This window comes from Numida meleagris, chromosome 6 (genome assembly GCF_002078875.1).
Source record: "Numida meleagris isolate 19003 breed g44 Domestic line chromosome 6, NumMel1.0, whole genome shotgun sequence".
Lineage (NCBI taxonomy): Eukaryota > Metazoa > Chordata > Aves > Galliformes > Numididae > Numida > Numida meleagris.
Genome location: NC_034414.1, coordinates 24,907,796 through 24,928,819, shown reverse-complemented (window position 1 = coordinate 24,928,819; position 21,024 = coordinate 24,907,796). Strand labels below are relative to the sequence as shown.

Sequence of the window (21,024 nt, the reverse complement as noted above, 5' to 3'; positions counted from 1 at the left end):
AAGCAACAGTTTTGCTTTTACTGTGTTTTTTTTTTCTTTTTTTCCTCTTTATGGTGAATAATCAAGACTGAACAGTTGTAAGAGCAACTGTATTTTTCTGGTTTGTGTTCTCTGCAGGAATATATGGTTTATAGGAAGCATACCTACATGAGACTGGATGGTTCTTCAAAGATTTCTGAACGAAGGGATATGGTAGCAGATTTTCAAAACAGGTAATATATTTTCAAAGATGTTTGTTTGCTTAGTCGTATGTTCATTAAGAGTTGATAGAAGGTGCAAAGGAAATAAATGAAATTTGTGCTTTATGGTATCTGATGGACTTCATTTATCTGAAGGTTTCGTGGTAGTTTGCCGGCCAGAAGTCACTGATATTGATGCTAAGCCTTTAGAAATTTGTCATCTGTGAAACAGTATAGGAAGCAAGTTTTAGTGTACTCGCGATTGTTTGTTGCCATTCCAAGTACGCCATTGCTTATAAAGAAGTTCAGTAGAAACAGAAAATATTCTTGGGTTATTACGTACTCTGAGAACTGACACTCTAAAGAAATGGAAGATCTTGCATACGCCAGAGCTTTGAAAGTGACCTGCTGCGCTACAAAACAAGCCATGTCATTTAATCATGTTTCATGGAGTAGCAGTATAAATAAATGATTTTATCACTGATGCAGCAGGATTTGTTAAGAAAGCTTAAACAGAGGGGGAGGTGAGAGTGAGTATTGTTAAGTTACTGAACATGCTGCCTGTTCAGTATGGCAACTTTTACTTGCCTATCAGGAAAGAAAACTATGTAACCATCTTACAAGTTCAAATATTTTAGCATAACCTTGTCTCCATTGAAGCACATTATAAATAAATAACAGAATTTATGGTTATTAAGTTTCCTTTTAATCATGAAATGTGGCTTGGTAGGATATTTGGTATTGTAGTTTGCAGCAAGGTTACCCTTCCTGAATGTGGATGTGTGCTTTTAAGAAGGTCACTTTTGTTTTTCAGACAAGTTAGGTTCACGGATGGTTTGCTGCAAGGTGAAAGCACATGTAAAAGCGCATGACTCTAGTCCTAGTGTTAACAGTCCCAAGGTATCACAGCCGAGGATAGAGGGAGCTCCTTGGAGCAATAAAACTTGAAAAGCGTATGTGCCAAACGCCTGAGGTGGAAGGACTGTGCAGTGCCTTTCTCCCTCTTCTGTGCTGGCTGTGATGTCCTCCTGGAATCCCAACACTTCTTTCTGTAAGGTCCTTTAACCAAAGAAGTCAAGAAAATTGTTTTTATTAATAAAAAGAAATTTGTTTTTATTAATGAATGGAACAACTAAAGAAAAATAATCATTTTGACAGGAAATCCCTTTGAGATATAGGTCAGCCAGTATAAACAAGAGTTCCTATTAAAATGTTATTTGAGTTCCTCTTATACATGATTTACTTATGAGAAATGTTTCCAGGAAAAAAAGCTTGACTGAGACTAAACTATCCTGCAGGATGTCCTAGCAGGGTGCTGAAAATATGTAACCATAATTCGTTCCTGTAGTCTGTGGCACTGTCCTCTTTCTTTCCTTTCCATATGGCATTTCCAGAAGCATTTCAAAGCTGGATATTCAGGTGGCTGTCTGTATGCACGTTCCACTATTGTTGTAAGAGTGAAAAGACTTCCTGGCCAAGGATTACCTAGATGGTGAATAGGCACCTTACTGGCTTCTTTGGCTTTGTACCTGGAAGATAAAGTCTAGATACAGACAGCTTGGCTTTAGTTCCTCTCATCTGCCTGTAGCTCAAGGTGGAATTTTTGTACTCTTAGATTTCAGGCTGCTAATAGCCTTCTGTTTGTAACCGTGGAGTTTGTTTGTTTGTTTATTTAATTCATGCTTTAAAATAATTACTTTGGTTGTCTATTGACATGCAATACACCTGTACTTGCCCCAGCAAGGCCTAGAAAAACACTTTAGTGGACTCTCAGGGACAGACTGCCTACTCAAGAAGATGTCCCATGCTGCTTATTCAGCAAGAGCTTCCGGTCCCTTACTAATTTTGCATGCATCAATGTATGGACAGTGCAGTACCAAAAGGATGTGGCATTGCACAGTGTCTTCTCTTAAGCACTTCTCTTGCTGTGCACTGTGAAAGGATGCCAACCTCTTGGAGGTCCTCTTTAGTACTGTTTGCTTTGTGCCAACCTGTACACAGGCAGATACAGTGTTAAATATAATTACACACTGCTGGCCCCTACCAGTGGCAATAGTGAGGTTCACACCCTTAACAGAAATCCTGATTTCACTGTTACCGCTTTGGTTTTTATCAGTACTTGGTTGTCCTGCATTTAGACCTGCCTCCTTTGTTTTGTATGTGCACTGTGATAGAACCGCCACTGAATTTCAAAATCCATGTTCTCTTTTCTCTGACTCCTCAGATTGCTGCTAGGACTTAATGCGCTTTTACAGGTAGCTGCCACAGTTACATAAAGGGTTCTTAGCTTGAGAGGATTATTCCAAGTCAGGTATTGGGACACTTCGTGTCTCCTTTAGTAGCCAGCATTCCTAAATCTGGTGCTAGTGAGTGTCACCACTAGGTCTAGTATGACTGTATGAGGGTGTGTGGACCTCCAGCGGGGTGTTCAGAGCTGCCTTTCCTAAACTGTCTCATGGAATCAATTTATTCTCATTTTACTCGTAAGAAAACTGGACAGAAGAGGATAAAACTTGCAGTGTAAATCAGCAGCATAGTTAGGACTAGAGTTGATTTCTTCAACTGAAAGATACCTGTTTCTGCGGATAGACCCTTGTCCTTTTATGATGTACCTCTCTATTTGCCAGTGTGCTTTTACATAAGATTATTCTTTTTTTCTCCAGGAGTTGTTTATTCTCTTCAAAGCATCGAATTCAGAACAAAAATTGCATCTAGACTGTTTAAACATTAATTTTTCTTTCTTTATCAACTGAGCAGTGTTAGTGCAGGATTTTTTTTTTTTAACATTGATCAGTTCTGTGAAACAATAAATTACTCTTTGTCTGTATGAAATTTTAATTTCCAATGTGGGCAAGATAAACAAGCCCTGGTTTGTTTTGATAAGAGATAAGAAGCTGCTTTTGCAAGCTGAATGTTTGCTTGTTCCAGCAGTCTTGATTTGTGTATTAACTTTTCATATGTTTTTCTCTTACTCATGAACAGCACAAAACATTCTGAACTGTTCAAGTAATAAAATTAGCCCTGATCACTTGGGTCAAAAAACTTACTTCCGTGGTTTCTTCTTGTTCAACATGCACAAAATAAGTTTTTTAACCTCTTTCCTCTCCAGGAATGATATTTTTGTGTTCCTGTTAAGCACAAGAGCTGGAGGCCTGGGCATTAACCTTACAGCTGCAGATACGGTAGGTGAAGTATTATAAAGTAATACAGAACAAAATGAATAAGCTTACTGATTTTTAGCTTTCAGTTCTTATATGCCTCCAACCACCATTTTTAGCAGGCTGCTCATTTCATGTCTCCCAGCCTCACTATTTATCTGGGAAAATTGGTGTTGCTGTGTGGAAGCTGGAACTCTTATACCTGTGCTGATCAATATTATTTTAGTACTGCAGTCCACATCAATTGCCTTACTTACTTTGGTTGTGTTTCTAATACAATATTATCTTATTGATAAAATTGTAGAATATTGGGCACCTGGTTTACAGTTTTTGGTTGCCATTAGAGATACTGATGCGTGTGGTGAGAAGGAAGGTAAGATAGTCTAGAAAGGAGATGGATGGGTGGGCTGACTGCAGGTGCAAATGCCATTTTCATACAGTGAGTGCTATTTCTTGTATGGCTGCTTGCTCTTAATGTTCAGCAGCACAGGAATCAGTAGCGCAGGTGTCAGTCATCCTGAAAATTAGAAATCAGAAGAATGCTATCTGTAGGATTTTCAGGGTTGAAAAGTTCTCTCAACTGAAGTTGCTTCAGTAGAGGAAATAAAAAAGATGGAAATACAAGCACGTTCATGCAGGCTCCCTGCATAAGCATTCTTAGTTGTATGTTTGTGTAGCTTTCTGAATACTTTGCAGCCTAAAAATTATTTTAATATCTGTGTTTGTGTTTACTGTGCATAAAGTACAGTTATGGAATGATAGGGTAAAACAAATGTAATGTGGTATTTCAGTATTTTATAGTAAAAGCACTGGAGTTATTAGACTAAACTAGGCTTTATTCAGGTCTGAAAAAGGTTGTATAATATTTTGTGTAAAATCCTGATTTGATGGGCTTTTTCTTAAGGTAAGTAACACTTTAAAATGGCTTCATGGTGTGGTTAGTTATAGGCTAATTGAATGACGGTGACTTAATAAGGTGATAAACTCCAGAATTTTGTGCCTCCAAAGCAGATTTATTGAAGAAAATATTTAAGTTGTAGTACAACAATGCGCTGTATTATGTTTCAGCAAAAAGTTGAAACATTGACAGTATGGATTTGTTTGAATGCATTTGAAATGCATTGATAAAGATTTTAGAGGACTGGCCAGAGCTGAGTGAACACAGCCTGCAGTGGGCTGATGATTCTCAGGGGTGTATAGTGCAATTTTTATTTTTGTTGATATGTTGTTTCTTTTGATTGTTTAATCTCCAAGTACTCTAAATGTATGGTTTTATTTAATTCATCCTGTTCTGGTATTCTTTTACAGGTAATTTTCTATGATAGTGATTGGAACCCAACGGTAGACCAGCAAGCCATGGACCGGGCACATAGGCTGGGACAAACAAAACAAGTCACTGTGTACAGGTTGATATGTAAAGGCACCATTGAGGAGCGCATCTTACAAAGAGCTAAAGAAAAGAGTGAGGTAGGAATGAAGAAATCATCTGGAATAAGAAGATATGATATGGAAACAGTATCAGAAAATGTGTATCAAAATGAGAAAAGAAATAGAAAAATATCTGCAGGGAAACAAATCTGTGTCCCTAGCCACAGCATCATTACAACTGCATTATGTAAGCTGGGAAGAAGCTAATTATTTCCACCGTATCTTCATGGAAATTATTTCTTATGATACAGTGAAACTACTCAGGCCTCTTCAAAGCTAGAGTCTGCACCTTTGCTGTGTCAGGGCTGTATTGATTCCTCTAATGTTACCATGTTATACCACATCTGATTTATTTATTTTTTTAAAGCAATTTGGATGGTAACCAAGGGACAGTTACAGAGGTGTGAGGTTTCCCAGAAGAGCTCAATGTCCTGCAGCATCAAGCAGTAAATGTATTAGAAACTTTAAACTTCATGATACTTTACTGGCAAGAAAAGATGACTCACAATCACTTTCTTTGTTAACAGTAAATGTACTATATAAAAGGCTTAGATGTTGTGTGTGCTGAGGATTTCTTTTAGCTTTTTTCGTAATTAGATGCTGATCATGACGCTACAGCAACTGAAGCATCCCCAGATAAATGCATTTGCATTTCTCTTGTTCAATCTCATCCATTTTGTTGTAATTATACTGCACTTAGTCACCTGACATCAACTTGAAAGTGAAGTGCAGTCTTTTTGCTGGCGATCCAGATGATCAAAGTTGACTTGCACAAAAGCTCTTTTGCTGAGTAGTGCCTCTTATTGCTTTTCAGTAGAGTTGAGGTAATTAGAGGTGGAATTAATTACTTATGCTGAGAAACTGACTCAGTATGATAGAGAAGTTAAAATCAATTTGTCTTACACACTTGCCCTTGTCTTTTTTTTTGCCTGGCTTTCAGTAAAGATTATGATAATATTTTATAGCTCCTTTGAGTAATTTCTTCTTCTCTCTCTCTTTTTTTTTTCCTAGATCCAACGAATGGTAATTTCAGGTGGCAATTTCAAACCTGACACTTTGAAGCCAAAAGAGGTGGTCAGTCTTCTACTAGATGATGAAGAACTAGAAAAGAAATGTATGTGAAATTTGTGTTGCAGCATTTTCTCCATCTTCCACTTCATTAGCCTATGAAATCTGTGTTTTTATCTCTGCAAACACATGTATTTCCTACAACCACTCTGTTTCCTGGCTTATTTTGTATTACTGCTCTTGTTAGTACAAGCTGGTTTCATACCACTGCTGAGCTATGGTGAGGCTGTGCAAGAGAGACATGATGATGAAAGTTTTTATTGGCATTCATTCAGGATCATTGCATTGTTCCTGAATGACAAAGCTTTGACAAGAATTATGTAAGTCGTGACAAGAAAAGTATTAAGAAGAGTGCTGCATTTCATTGTAGTTTTGAAGCTGTGTTAGATGCACACACGCTTGAAAGAAGACTTTAGCTTTAACTGTAAAGTTTCTTAGTAATTTGGATGCAAAGAGTTTTAATATAGTAGTTCCCCTTTTTGTTTTTCAGTGTGCTTTAGTTTTACTATAGGTGACTTTTCATGACAGTTCAGTAAGAACTAGAGCTTGTAAGAGTCACAAAAGGATATGAATTATCTTTCCAGCGGTGGCAACTTGTATTTCTTTTCTGACAGTGCGTCAGCGTCAAGAAGAGAAGCGGCAACAAGAAGAAACTAACCGTGTGAAGGAACGTAAACGTAAAAGGGAAAAATATGCTGAAAAGGTACCTTGATGCAGGAGAGGTTTTTTGTGTCAGTGACAGAGAGCCTGAAAAGCATCAGACACACTATTACACTATTATGTGGCATGGAAACATTTTATGCATAGTCAGTCTAATGAGTAAAGACTCCCCTTCACCGCTGCACATCAGTCTGGTACTTTCTTACTCAGAATATGGTTGTTACAAAATATGTAATACATAGCTCCCAGTATTTTAATATCATTTGCAACTTGAAAAAAAAAGTAATACTGTGTTTTCACACAGCACAGAAGATCATCAGTAGTCTACAGACAATTTGGAAAAAAAACACAACAATTGAATGATCGTTCTATGGCGGAGACTTAATTAAGATTTTGTTTTGCAAGGATGAAAATGGAATACAAATGAAGCACCAAATATAGATAAAACCCAAATAGCTATGCAGCTTGCATGGAATGAGGGAAGATTAGTTTTTTTTTAAAAAGGATCATTTAAACTAGTTTATGAAGATTCTGAATTTTTGAGACTGGAAGTCTTTACATTAATAATTTTGTGTAATCGTAATGAATTTCAAGCTTACTCCAGAAGGCAGTAGAAATCAAAGTAATTCCGTAAGAATATTTCTACAGCATTCCAGCTATTTTATGAAGAAGAAAAAAGCCCATTTGCAGAGCCTTTAAGGAATCTGATCTTATGTCCTTCAGAAAGTGGTTTTGGATAGTTCTGGACATGGCATTCCTTGAGTTATGATACTGCATTGGACATTGAAATTTAATTTTTCTTGTTCCATTTCTTCTGTTTTAATTATATTTTTCATTCTCTCTATTGTTTTATCTATTTCAGAAGAAGAAGGAGGATGAGTTGGATGGGAAGAGAAAGAAAGAGGGCATGAACCTTGTGATCCCATTTGTTCCCTCAGCTGATAACTCCAACCTGTCCGCTGATGGGGATGACTCCTTTGTTAGTGTAGACTCTGCCATGCCTAGTCCTTTCAGTGAGGTGAGACTCCCTGCTTCTTTAAACTATATGCTGTTTCAGTTGTGATCTTACACCCTATAGGGTTCTTGCTTTTCATCTGGTACAGAGTTCAGATATGTAGATAAGTGGGATGTCTTAAAGATGAGCCGTGGAAGAGAAAGTAATTTATTGAAGTGGACAGTAAACTACCTACTGTAGCTCTTCTGTATTAACATACCATTATGTCCCCTTTCCTTTGCTCTCTGTCTGCCTTTTCTTGCAGCAAATTAATGCCGTAAACCTCTCTTCATTTCAGCTTCTGAAATTACTCCATTCCTGCCTGCACTCCCATTATCTTCCTGCTTGCCCTTTCTCCTTCGTCATGCTTATATTTATAGCTGCGTGCCCTTCTTCTATGCCATTACCTTCCATAGCAAGAGTAGTCTTTCTGCTCCTGAACCAAGCAGTATTCCTAAACTAGCTCCTCAGTTCAATTTATTTGTAAGTACTCCTCACTAGTCTCATCTGCATCTCATCTCTGCTTCCTTCCTTGCTTCTGATTCTGAATTAATGTGTTTTTAATCCAGACTTTGGACTGTAAATATCCAGTGGTACACGTTGTATTTTCCTTTATCTATATTTTAATAAAGAATTTAAAACAATTTTTGGCAGAAAATGTATTTTGTTCTATACTATATTGATTAAGATTCCTATGTTGTATAATTCCCTTACTGATGAAGATTTTTCTTGGCACTACTATTAGATTAAGAGTCCTATTGTTTTCTTGCTTGTAGTCTGAGAAAAATGCACAGTTGTACAGCAGTTGTCTTAAATCTTTGCTGAGCCTATTAGTTTCCTGCTTCTTAAAGTTTATGTTCATCAGTTGAAATTAAGTAGCTCCTGGAGGCTTTTACTGCTGCTCAGCATGTAAATAGAGGGTGTGGTGTGAGTAGGCAGGATATGTATCATGCCGTTAGAGAAAATGAGAGAAATCAGAACATGTACTATTTAATTACTTGTGATTGTATGTCTTACTGTGGTTGTTCCCTTCCTTTTCCTAACCTGAGAAGCTAACGGCTTTGTTCTTCCTGCTTGTGATCAGATATCCATCAGCAGTGAATTACATATGGGCTCTATCCCTCCTGATGAGAGCAGCAGTGATATGCTTGTGATTGTGGATGATCCGGCTTCTTCAGCACCTCAGTCAAGGGCAACAAACTCTCCTGCTTCCATTACTGGCTCAGTTTCAGACACCGTAAATGGTTAGTACTCATGCCTTGATTTACTACTAGCACTGAACCTTGACTTTGTATGCCTAAGTGATACAAATTCTGTAACTGAATTAAATTCTGTCCATGACTGGCGAGATTTGCAGAAGAGAATTTATCTTTTCACTGAGAAATAGTTTCTGATTTGATTGGAAATCTGTCTGTTTATCATCTGTCATTCATTAAAATTTACTTTTTCCTGTGTTACTCTCTTAGGAGTTTTGCCCCTCCTTTTATATTATAGTGGGCTCACCTTACCAAATGATAGTCTACCGCAGAACAATTCAATTCCAAAGCTTTTCCTTGAATTTGCCATAGGGCTAATAATCAGTTCTCTATTTCCACGAAGTGATTGAAACAGCTATGGTTTTAAAGTACCGTAAAAGTTTTTAACTGCTATAAATTTCTGCTCTGAATTAGAGAGCCGTAGTTCTTAATGAGTTTCTTTACAAATAGCAAATAGAAGCATGAAACATTCCTTCAGTAAAAAAAAAATGCTTCATCCTGAAGAAGAACTCAGAGTCTTCCATCTATATGTGGATTGGATTCGTAACAGTAATGAGAAGGAATTTGAGTTAATAGATTGTAATTGATGAATGTTCAAGTGTACGTAATTTCTTTTCATGAGATGTCTACTTAAATGTCTGTACTAATGTAAACGAACAGTATCAGTTAACAGGAACAGCGCTAATGTAAATAAGAGGTAGTTATGAGGCTGTATTCATTTGTGAGTCATCTGGCATGCTATAGTGGTTACTGTTCTACCATTCTTTTTTCATTAAGGAGTTTCAATGCAAGATACACCTCTCACTGGGAGAGGCCAATCGAGTCGAAGCCGCGGTCGTCCTAAAGGAGCAAGCGCTGGATCTAAGGGCACTGGGAAAGGCAGAAGCCGGAAATCGATAGCGGGAAGTGCAGCTGCAATGGCAGGTGCCAAGGCAGGGGCAGCAGCAGCCTCTGCAGCGGCATATGCAGCGTATGGGTACAACGTGTCGAAAGGTATGTGGGGGAAGGGGAGCAGCAGAATGTCCATAGCACAACCAACCACGTGAGTTAGGGTGTTGGCTTGTTTACAGCCGGTCAAAAAACAGATAAAACTGTTGGATTGCTGGTATTGCTTGTACAGTGTATTCTGAGATGCAGGCAGGGTGCAGTGTAATGCTGTGACAGTACGAGAGGACAGCCAATGTCACCACAAATGACTTTGAAAGGCTAGTCCTGCAGAAGTTTCATCTGCCATTTGAATTATCTCATACTGAATACTTCTCTCTCATTTTTCATTTTGGCACACAGACAAATGAGATAGTGTTGTTTATCACATGGGTTTGTCTGTTGCTTTTCTGTATTGCTGTCATGTTCAATTTACAGCATTAGGTTCCAAAATGTTCTAAATGGGTTGTGGTGGAGCTTCAGCTTTTACATTAGGTATAGTTGACCCTGGGTATAAATGCAAGATTTGTATGTTAAGGCCTTCCCTCTTCATCAAAATCTCAAAAATCATGAATACGTTGTAGCCTTAGGACTAAGTGTTAGTATATTGTTTGGTTTTTGTTATTTTTTGCTGCTGAAGTGCTACAGTTGGTATGATGCGCTCACATGGAATTTGATTCTCTTTTCTATTGCTAGGTATGCCTTCAAGTAGCCCTCTACAAACGGCAATTATTCGGCCTTCTGGACTGGCAGATTTTGGACCTTCAAGCGCCTCTTCTCCCTTGAGTTCCCCTTTGAGCAAAGGAAACAGTGTTTGTGGCACCCCCAAAACCTTAAACCTGACCAGCAGTCTCGTATCAGAAACTGCCATTCGGAAGCAAAGCAAAGGTGCCCACACCTCAGGTGGTCGGTAGTAATTTTGAACCCCCAAAGCTTGTCTGAACTGTGTTGGCTTTCAGAGAAGACCGCCCTGCAAGTTGAAGGCATGCAAATGAATGCCTTGTTGCTGTCATGCACCTGTGTGAAAAAAAAATCAAAGCACAATAGGAATGGGTGGTTTTTGTGAGCACTTTGATTATGTGTATCCCAAAAAATTATCTTTGCAGACACTGCGAGAAGAATGGAAAGGGGGTCTGGAGTGACTGAGAGAGTGTCAGATGTTGTTTTATGATGTGTATCTGACAAAGATTCCTGAGAAAGCATCCAGGTACTCCATGCAATATCCCGAAGCTGTGTGTACTTGAAGTCACACCAGTGTACTTTCTCTCTTGTAGCTTGAGGTGGAACTCAGCTTTAGTTTTATTCTATGAAATCAGTATCTGAATGCGAGATCAGAAGACGTTTCTGTACTGGGAGCTGGTCAGTGTACATGCAGGGGTAACTAGGGGCTAAGCTGAGGATATGGTGTGATCAAAAAAATCTTGTATTCTTCTAGTGTGGACCTCTAGTTGTTTTGTGTTTGTTTGTTTATTTTTTTGTTTTCTTGAAGGTTTGAAATGCAAAGGAAGGTATCTCAGGGGGTTTCTGGGGAGTGGACTCTTGTCAGTACCATTTGTCAAGAATAGGGTAAGAGCTGTGGAGAAAAGAGAGCTCTGACAGATCTAGTGGGAGTAGCAGCACTGCCTCTGCTTTGTACAGTGGAATAAGTTACAAGCCAGTGGTTCGGTTTGTGTTTCGGAGTTCTTACCGGCGTTGAGCATTCACTGTATTAAGAATGATTTTTCTCATTTTTGAGGTGTGCTGAACTCTTAAAGGCTCAGGAATGCAATCAAGCTCTGCTTTACAGATCTCAAGAAGAGGGAAAGCTGCAGTGCCGAGGAATAGTTTGTTGCTGTTCCTCTCACTGTGCCATAGCAGAGCATGGTTCTGCAGCTAGCAGCTCTGCGAGCGGAGCGATGAAAAACAGCACTGAGAAAGAGAACTGTGCCATTCCCCTTTCCAGCCAAATCCTGGGGAGAAAATGTGTCTTGTATCCCAGCCATCCATTGATTGTTCTTCCAGTGTGTTTTCCCTTCATCTTTGTGGTCATCAGATGTACTAGCTTGGTTGAGTTCCCTGCCGTGTGCAGGTACTGGTAGCCATCTCCCGTAGGCTGATAGAAAGCAGTGCTGCCAGTGCCCATCTCTGTTCTCATTTTCCTATTGCTCCTTCTTCCTCAATGCACAAACCCCTCTGTAGGCCCTTTGCTTTGCTGTAAGCGTTGTCTGCATTGCACTGAGATTTAGGTGTGGGGCAGTTCTGTCTGACACATGGAATTAAAAGGCTGTTCTGCCGGGGCACTTTCAATCCCTCAAGAGAGAAGCAAGTTATGAGTTGCAGGTCTGGACTGTGACAGCAGAAGATGACTTTTTATTATTATTATAATTTTTTTTCCAACCCCAAATCCTTTGCCTGGCGTCCTACAGTGTGGAGCAAGTGCTTCCTGTTGGCTCTGCCTCTAATTTGCACACCTGAAAATAGCAGAACTGAGCTTAGTTAGATTGATTTTTAAACAGATTTGCAGGGGATAATTGAGGGGGAGATTGTGTTTAATTAACTCACTGAAGATTTCTCCCTTCCCCTTGTATTCACATGTATATATGATAGCTAGAGGGAATCAGACAAATGCCAAGCCTTTTTTTCTCTTTGAATGTGCTGTCTATTTTTATAACTGAACTTGTACATATGTATAAAGAGAGACACACCTTTCTTTTACTAACTGGAGAAGAAAATCTTAAATAAAATGGAGTGAGATAATTTTATGTAAATCAGCGTCTTTGTGGTTTTTATGCTTATAACTATTGGAATGAGAGGATTAGGGAAGAGAGCATGGAGAGTGCACATCTGCAAGTGCATGTGGGGACATGCTGCTCAGTGTAATGCTCTGGTGTGTTTACGTTCCTCCGAGTGTCACATTCTGTAACCTTTTTCAGTTACAACTGTATGCATTATCCTGTGTCTGTATTCACCGATTATCTGGTAAACTACTTTGGAGCAGGTATGCAACAGGTCACAAGAAAACAGAAGCAGCTATGATTGCATAACGGTATCTGAGTTACGGTGGTTGAATTTAACACAGTCAGTTGTTTTGGGACATCATTCCTTACAGATTTTGCCTTTAAAAACATAATTCCTTTTCATGGTTTTTTTCAGTGAGAAGTAAAAAGACTTGTGTTGCAGCTTTGATTTTTGAACTGCTAGATAATGGTGTTAATTTGGTGTAATCCAAAGTGAAGAGAAAAATACATTTGTAACTTGAAAAGATTGCGAAAAACATTATATATACTGTAGCACGTATGCTTTTGGAAGATCAAAGTACTGATATTGTAAAAACGGATAATGGCATATGAAAAACTCGTTTAATCTTCGAACAAAATACAGAACAATATCAGCATGGCAAAAGTAGCAGTAGCCTGCTGCTTGCAGACCAACAAATTCAGGAAGACCAAAAATAGCAGTAAAAGAACTGCTAGATCAGATCCGGTTCAAAATATGTGAAAAATTTAAACAGATGAATTCCTTGTATTATGTATCATGGGAGAGCTGGGATTGTGAGACAGTAATCAAGGAATGAGGAAGAATTCATGTCAAGGCTGTTCTATTCATGTTCTTGGTTTGGGGAATTAAGTAGTGCTAGATAGACAAAGACTGGGAACATTTTTAAGGAGGTGGGGGAAGTTTTGTGGTCTACACTGGGGAACAAAAGTGTTCCTAAAACAGATGTGCATATTGCAGTTTTGTTCTTTGAGGTTTCAGTCTGAGCATCTTTTCACTCTGTGCATTGTGCATTTGTTTTATGGATTAGTGGCAAGGAATGTCCCTTTCCTCTGAGACCAAGGTATTTGCTGCTGGCAGAAGCAGAATATTGAATTGACAGAGCATGTGATTGAAGAAGTGAAATGGTGAAATAGATGTCAGCATGTTTTACAGGAAGCTGGGCAAGCTGTGTATTCCTCTTATTATTTCATTGTAGCATTGATATCTTTCTTCACTCAGCAGTTAATGTGAAACTGTTAAATACAGTTCTCTCAATATTACTCCAAGCCGTTTTCTCTTTCTGTTGTCCCCGTTCAGTCAGCCACTGATGTCCTCTTCTTATTTTGCAAAGAGTTAAATGGATTACTGGAGGAGGGTTTTCATCTTGAACTGCTGCAGTTCTTAACTTCAGCGTATTAATACCGCAGTGACCAAATTTATTATTATTTCTGTGCCTTTTCCCTTTTCTGTTGCATGCTTTCCCCACCACAGTGTCTGTGCTCTTTGCTGTCTCATGTTCTGTTTGTGGAATGCCTTCTGTCTGCCTAGGGCTACGTTTTGCTTTATTCCCATTTTCCTGAAGTATTTCCTTTAGCAGCATTTCTCAGGGGGAAAGGCACATCAAATTCAGTGGGAAAAGCACTGTGCCAAAGGAGTAGGAATCTTGCTTTGATTGTAGCACAGCTGAGTTGTGGTTGGGAGGAGGAAGAGCCCAACTGATAGAATCTTTTTGGGCAGGATGTGGGTTTAGCGCTGTGGGAAATGCTGCCTGCAGTGCTGCAATCCTCATCTCCTCCTGTCTGCAGGGTGAGCTGCTCTGCTTCTGATCCCAGGTGTGTTTAAAGGCTCTTCCTCCTCTCACTTCTGCCTCTTTCCTTTTGACTGGCTGTTCAGTCTGAAACACGCTATAACTCTGATGGAGCCTTATAGGCGTGTCTTGTTCTCGCCTTCCTGCTCAAGAAGAGGTGACTGTGCACTCCATGCTGTCCTCTGGAAACTTCTGCTCAGGTAGCTGGGAAGTGCTTGAAAGCTGTCTGCCCAACAAGATGCTACTTGGATGTTAAGTCTAACTGAGACAAATATGCTGAAATAAAGCATCTTATGCCCCTAGGCATAAGCACTCCCTGAATTGTGAAGGGTTTCTTTCTGATTTGCAGCGTGCACCAGGTATGTAGTGGTGAGTGAGAGGGGAAGGGGCAATTCATTGTTTCTCTTAGGAGCGCTGTTGTTAGGATGATACAGATGGCCTGAGCTCTCAGATCCAGCCAGCACTGTAACCGAGCTCTCAGATCTGCACTGTAAACAACCGTCTTTCTTGTAGCGTTCAGATTCCGAACCATTCTGAGAAGCCTACCCCAAATGCCTTATGGAATGGAGAAATGTATGATAAGATGAGTTGGATTTCTTCCAGCTTCATTCTCCTCTTAGCTCCCACCTCTTCCCTCAGGAAGGTGAATTTACCACAGAGCTGATGGCTCTTCCACGTGTTTTGTACCGAGCTATTCACATAATGTTCTTCCAGTGGCATATGAGGGTATTCATCTGCATCTCAGGCATGAGGAAGTGTTTCATTGCTCAGGTATGAAATGACACCTTCCTTCCTTAGCTGATGAGCATCACTGATAGAATGAGGTAGGGGAGGAAGAGATTGAAACCACTTCCATGTCTTCTTGAGTTGTCCCAGGGGCTGTTTCTTCCTTCTTCCACAGTGTCAGTGTTAAGCCCTCCCCTCTGTACCGCAGCACAAGAGCAGTGAGGTGTGATGTGGCGCGGAGTCTCTTGTCATAACTATGACATTTGTCAAGCACCTGTTTTTTCTTCCTTGCTCCTTAGCATTACCTAACTGTTCTCAAGACCAATGGGCTGTCTTCAGGGTTTCTGGTCACCGGAGAATGTTTCTGTTAAAAGGTGTTAATTTTTAAAGAAATGACCCTCAGCCCTACATCACAAGGTTGTGGGAACTATGGGGAAAAAAAAAAAAGCTAGGCATACACGATGCACGAGCATTGTGACTCTGAATAAACCTTCACCAACATTAAAAACAAACAAACCAAAAAAGCCTGTCATTGCTGCTCTGATATGAGAAGAGCCTGCTTGGGAATTTCCTGCTGTTTTGGACTGTCACACAACTGACATAAACCTTCCTCTAGGAAGGAGTAAATCACAGGCAGGGGCCCTCTTTGCATGGTGAGATGTCTGTTGTTCAGTTTTTGGCTTTTTTGGTGTTTTTTTGTTTTTGTTTTTGTTTTTTTTACTGTTGTAGAATTCAAACACAGAAATTCTTGTTTGTGTTCTTGTGCGTTGGCTCATAAAGATGTGACCTCACTGAAGATGTCACCTTTGGTAGTCCTTATCCTCCCTATGGTCCCCATTGCAGTGCTTTCCCAGATTTCACTGGGCTCATGCAAGGTGCTTCGTAGTTCTTGTTTGTTTTGTTTTCTAAGCATGGAATAGACAGCAAATTTGGCATTAGCTGGCTGAATGTTGCTTTCGGTTTTTTTACACCACACGAAGCTGCTGCCGTGTGGCTGCCATGAGCTGCGTGCTGCTGAGCAGAGTGAGCTGCTGACACATCAGGAAAATGATGTGTGGCCAACTCATGCCTGGGGGCTGCTTTGCTGCCTAAGAAGCTCCACACTTCTCCATTGCAAGAGACATTCAGCCTTTGGAGGCTGGTCTACATGAAGTGTAGGAGAATCTTGAAAACTAATGTCCAGAAAACTTCTTGGTTCTGGTCCCTCCGTGTATCCAGCAGGTGCTGATGTGAGGGCTCTCCAGTGCCTTGTTTCTTCCCGCTCCTTCCACGCACTACGAATGCAGCTTCTACATCCCTGCTGAACACTCTTCTGTTTTTCATCCAGCTTTTTCTTTTATTTAGTTTCATCTGCATCCACAGTGTTACAATATTTCTTTGAAACAGTTACACTTGAATAGGTTGGATACTAGGAAAAACTTCTCAGAAAGAGCGGTGGTACACTGGCACAGGCTGCCTGGGGAGGTGGTGGAGTCACCGTTCCTGGAGGGGTTCAAGAACCGTGTGGATGTGGCACTGAGGGACATGGCCAGTGCGCGTGGTGGGGGTGGGCTGATGGCTGGACGAGATCATCATAGTGGTCTTTTCAAACCTTAATGATTCTGTGATCTAAAGATGAATAATGGCACAATGTAAATCTCTGAATTTCAAGTGCTTTTGAACCAGTAACTCAGAGTCATGACATCTGATAGTCCAGGAGCTTGCGGTCTTACATCATTCTCTTTGTTGTTCATAGTTCAGAAGAAGTTACTGTGTCTGCTCGTAGTCATAATTTTAATGTGATATACGTACCTTAGTCTGGTTAACATGGAAAAAATAACTGCCAATTGTTTAGCAATTTGTCACTCTGCTCAATTCCTATTAACTACATTGAAAACTTACTGACGTGAAGCTGCATCTGTGAAGTGCAATAGGTTTCTAAACGCAGTGGTGATTTGGGACTGGAAGCCATGATGGGTTGTTACAACCCCAAGTGATTTGTGTGTTTTGAAACATACCATCGGGAGCTTTGCTGAAGGAGATTGGCTTCTCTGGCTTTGATAATTTGCTGTTGCCATATGCAATCAGAGGTATGTATTGTGTAATGAGTGTAATTTGGTTACAACGCAGTTTGCTGTCCTCAGCTATGTATCTCTGTGTCTGCCTGAAATCGAGTTATTTGATGCTAAGAGCGAGCGTTGGGTCAGTAAAGTATTCACCAACAGATTAGAGAGCCCAGCTCTCCCTTGCAGCGATATAATTGATAGCAAATGAGAGAAGTAATGTTGTTTAAATTCTTAATTTAAAACAGAGCCTATGTCTGAGATGTTACAGAAATAAACACAGGAGAGGTTTGGATCCGCCAGCAACTGCGAGCCAAAGCCATTAGCGAAGAGGTTGGGGGGCTGCAGCAAATCTGAGTGATGTGTCTAGAATAAGCACACACGCACATCACACAATATAGACCTAGATGTTTTTCTGCCAAGGTTTTAGATGGCAAATAAATATTATGCAAACTTCGGTACATGAAGTTTTAAAGAACAGTGAATTCCTGAACTTGCAAAGCCTTGGATTCTTATTGAACAAATGTAAGGGTATCCATGAAAACTTCTGATGGCTTTTGCATGTTTGCATCATGACTGAGTGCTGGTCACATCAGCGCACATTACTTTTTCCCCAGAGGGTGATCTCTAAACACCTAACATACAGTTCAAGTGCTCTGAAGACCGCCATCCCTTAATGATTCGCAGTGTGAAGTCAGTGTATGCTTTTGAAATTATGCTCTTTATGTTTCCATTCTCCATCTGTAAAACACAAGTAATGCCTCTTCACAGAGGTGTTGTGAGGCTGACTTAAAGCTTGCAAAGGTCTTTGTGGTTGTATTGGTTTTCTAGAGGAAAGTGAAAATGGGGGATGGTCCCTGGCATTTGGAGCAAGGTGTGTGTAAGTAAACACAGGACTGCGTGGGAGAAAAAGGAATGGAGCTGCTGCCTGTGTGCGAGCTTCCTTCCATCAAGTGAAACGAGGAAAGAACCCTCTGGAAGAAAAATTGTAGATTTGTACTCTAAATGTGGCCAGACCCACAGTTCCTTCTCTCCACAGTGCAGAACTCATGGGTCCTCAAATTATAGGATGCACTTCCAGGAATAGATGCAATGTATATGTAGTCTAGAGATGCCAACACTGCCAAAATGGAGTGTACTATGTGGCACCAGGAGATGTGATTTCATCTGGCTCCTGTCTTGGGAGTTCGGTAGCAGGGCAAGATAGGAGTCTGTCTGGGGCTGGCATCGCTGCCCCTGTCGCTCTCTGTGTGATGGCAAAGAATGCCTTAGAGAAGAGCACACTCTTATAAAGCAGACCAAAAGAATGAATGTGTATATATGATCTCCAAACCTGCTAGCTGTTTGAAATGTACTCTGGGGTCTGTTGTGTTGCTTATTATTTTTTTTTTTTTAAAGGAAATGAGTACCTCATTGGAAAAATAAAAGAGATTCCAGCTCTGGATGCCCATGGGAGCATCCTGAGGACAAAGCCATCAATCCCACTTGTCTGTAACAGTATCTCCTGCCCTGCCACGTGTTGGCCGCTCTGCCAAAATGTGAGCGGGGAAACAGCATTGCCTGAGGGATTTGGAAATGCAGATGTCCCATCTAGACACAGAGAGAACAAAAGCAGCTTTTTTGGTTTGTTTTCCAAATGTTTTCAAGTGGCATGTATACTTTGTTGCGGTTGCTCCTGAGGCTGTTCGCAGTGGAACTGTAATTGCTGTAAGCGGACTGGATACAAGTCTGTGGAAGGGTACCAGCATCTGTGCAGTCAGTGTTGGTCAGCCCATAGCCTCAGCTCATGGTGGAGGAGCAGAGCAGATAGCTGAGGCTCTACCCTGGCGAGCCCTAGTGCCCCTGCTAGCCCGAACTGCTCTGTAGCCACCTGCACGTGAAGGTGTTTGGGACAGGGCCTGCCATGCAGCAAGCTGTGCAGGATACATGGTGTGTCCAATGTGCTGAGAACATCTGTGGGTGCTCTGCGCTGCTCCAGCTCCAGTGGCGTAGGCCTGCATGTCCCCAGCACGTGCCCCAACATGTTAGTCATGTTTCTGAAGGACAGCGAGTGAAACCTCCTCTGTACTAAAGTCATCCTCTGAGTTTTCTTCCTGTGGGTGAAGCAGTAGCAGATTTCTGGGTGCTGCAGTATCTGTGTATGGGCAAAGCGGTGTGCGGGGCTTTCTCCTGCTGTGTGCACTGTGGTAAAACCCCTCTGGCAGCCTTTCAGGTGCCAGCAGCCACCAGGTGTCTCTTCAGCCCTCAGAGCAGGGCTAAGCCAATCACTGGCAGCCTTCATTGAGGGTCCACAGAAATGTGTCCCATTAGAAGTGAGATGAGGGAGGCAGAAAGTGGCATAAACAGGAGGGCCTGAGAGCAGCCTTTGTTTCTGTCCCCAGTGCAGCTCAGCGTGGTCTGGAACAGCATGGTGTCCCCAGCCAGGAAAACAGCCCCTCTGCTCTGAACTTCCCTGACCTTCCACGTTATTTCAGTCTCATTCTCTGGAGTTCAAGGTACTGGCTGTGCTTCAGGAATTCAGGAGCATAAACACTCATCAGCTTGACTGGCACTGGTGGGAGATGAAAAGGGAGCTGGGAAGGAATAAGGCACATCCAAAACCAAACAAAAAGTGCGCGGGGTTTGTAAACACAGCATGTAGAGCTTTCCACAGGGCTGTCCTTAGTGCCCCTGCCCTCCGCCCTCCTCTCCTAATGCAATGTCAATAAACTTTAATACAGCACACAAATTAGGGAGGCTGTCACTTAAGCCAAGGCATCTCAGTAGGAGGAAGTTCCAGGCCTGCCAAGCGGACACTGCTTTTGCTGCAAGCACAGTTTTTCTTCAGCCTGACTGAACCCGTTCCCTGTCCCCTCTGTTCCTTCTGAGCTGGTGGCATGTCACTGTCACCCTTATTCTGGGGCCATGCTTGTGCCTGCCTGTCTGCCAGCTCCGAGCAGCCCTTTGGATCCCATGCTGCTGAAATCTGTGCTTTCTGAAATGTGATTGTACCAAATGGGGAGGTCTGACTTGGGAGAATCTTCTGTCTGGGCTCTGCTCACTGAGTTGAATGCAACACAAACCAATTTCAGGTTCCGTGAAGAATTTTGCAGGCCCAGGCTGGCTTACAGCTTTAGGCTGTGGGCAGTGCTACCGCTCTGGCACTGAGCAATGAGGAATGTGTTACATTGGGAAGCTTTATGGTGTGAGCGCATCTGCGTGTTGTGTGCTGGGTGATTCAAGCTGGTTCATGCAAAGTCTATCTCAACCAGCTAGCAGCCCCTCCTTTCCCCTTCCTCACCGTTACTGGGCCAGATTTTATCTCTGGACAAACACATCCACACTGCAGCATGCATGAGGCGCTGCTCAGACCCTGCTGCAGATGGGAGTGCCGGACAGAGCGCAGCCGCTGCAGCGTCTGTAACAATCACGCGGGCCGCTCCTCACTCACCACACAGAGGCTGGGACTGACCCATGCTGAGGCCGGGAGCCCTGGTAAGCGCTCTTTGTTTTGGTCTTTTACTTTTCTCCTGCCTGTGAAGCATCTGTAGGTAATTAAGCGCACATTTCGGCCCGCCTCCTGAGCGGCAAGCAGGCACATATGGAGCAACACATGTGCGACGCGCCTCCCGCCTCACCCCCCGCAGCAGCTGCTGAAGTCGGCGCGTGCCACCTCCCGCAGCTCGCGTGCTGCCCGCAGGCCCAGGGCCCTGCACACGCTGGGGGCACGCGTGGCTGCTCCCTCCCTGCAGCTCCCTGGTGCTCCTCAGAGCAGTGCTGGCCCTGCTTTCTGGATGTCCAAACGTACATTGTCCTCAAGGAGGCTCAACCGAGGCATTGCTGTCTGGTACACAGTGAGGAGTGCTGCTCATTCCCTGCCCCTCCTGGCTTGGGCATTTTGGAGTGCCCTCCTCGCCAGAGAGAGCGAGCCTCACTGAGCATCTGGTCCTGCACGGAGCTCTGGTGAGTTTGCAGCTCAGTGATGCTCTATGTAAACCACAGTAACCACATTTGTAATGAAGGTGGATCATATGAAATGTGCTGGTTTTAGACTTGGGAAGTAAGTG

The 21,024-nt window shown here is 41.9% G+C and overlaps 1 protein-coding gene across 1 annotated transcript in view; it reads left to right on the top strand.

Moving 5' to 3' along the window:
• The window catches only part of INO80 (INO80 complex subunit), a 56,613-nt gene extending 44,199 nt beyond the window's left edge, over window positions 1–12,414 (top strand). Inside the window, exons 27-35 of the mRNA XM_021402279.1 lie at window positions 118–212; window positions 3,289–3,361; window positions 4,646–4,804; window positions 5,777–5,879; window positions 6,448–6,536; window positions 7,356–7,511; window positions 8,572–8,731; window positions 9,521–9,736; window positions 10,364–12,414. Coding sequence (XP_021257954.1) covers window positions 118–212; window positions 3,289–3,361; window positions 4,646–4,804; window positions 5,777–5,879; window positions 6,448–6,536; window positions 7,356–7,511; window positions 8,572–8,731; window positions 9,521–9,736; window positions 10,364–10,581 — 1,269 coding nt within the window. The 3' untranslated portion in view covers window positions 10,582–12,414. The remainder of the gene's footprint in view (window positions 1–117; window positions 213–3,288; window positions 3,362–4,645; window positions 4,805–5,776; window positions 5,880–6,447; window positions 6,537–7,355; window positions 7,512–8,571; window positions 8,732–9,520; window positions 9,737–10,363) is intronic.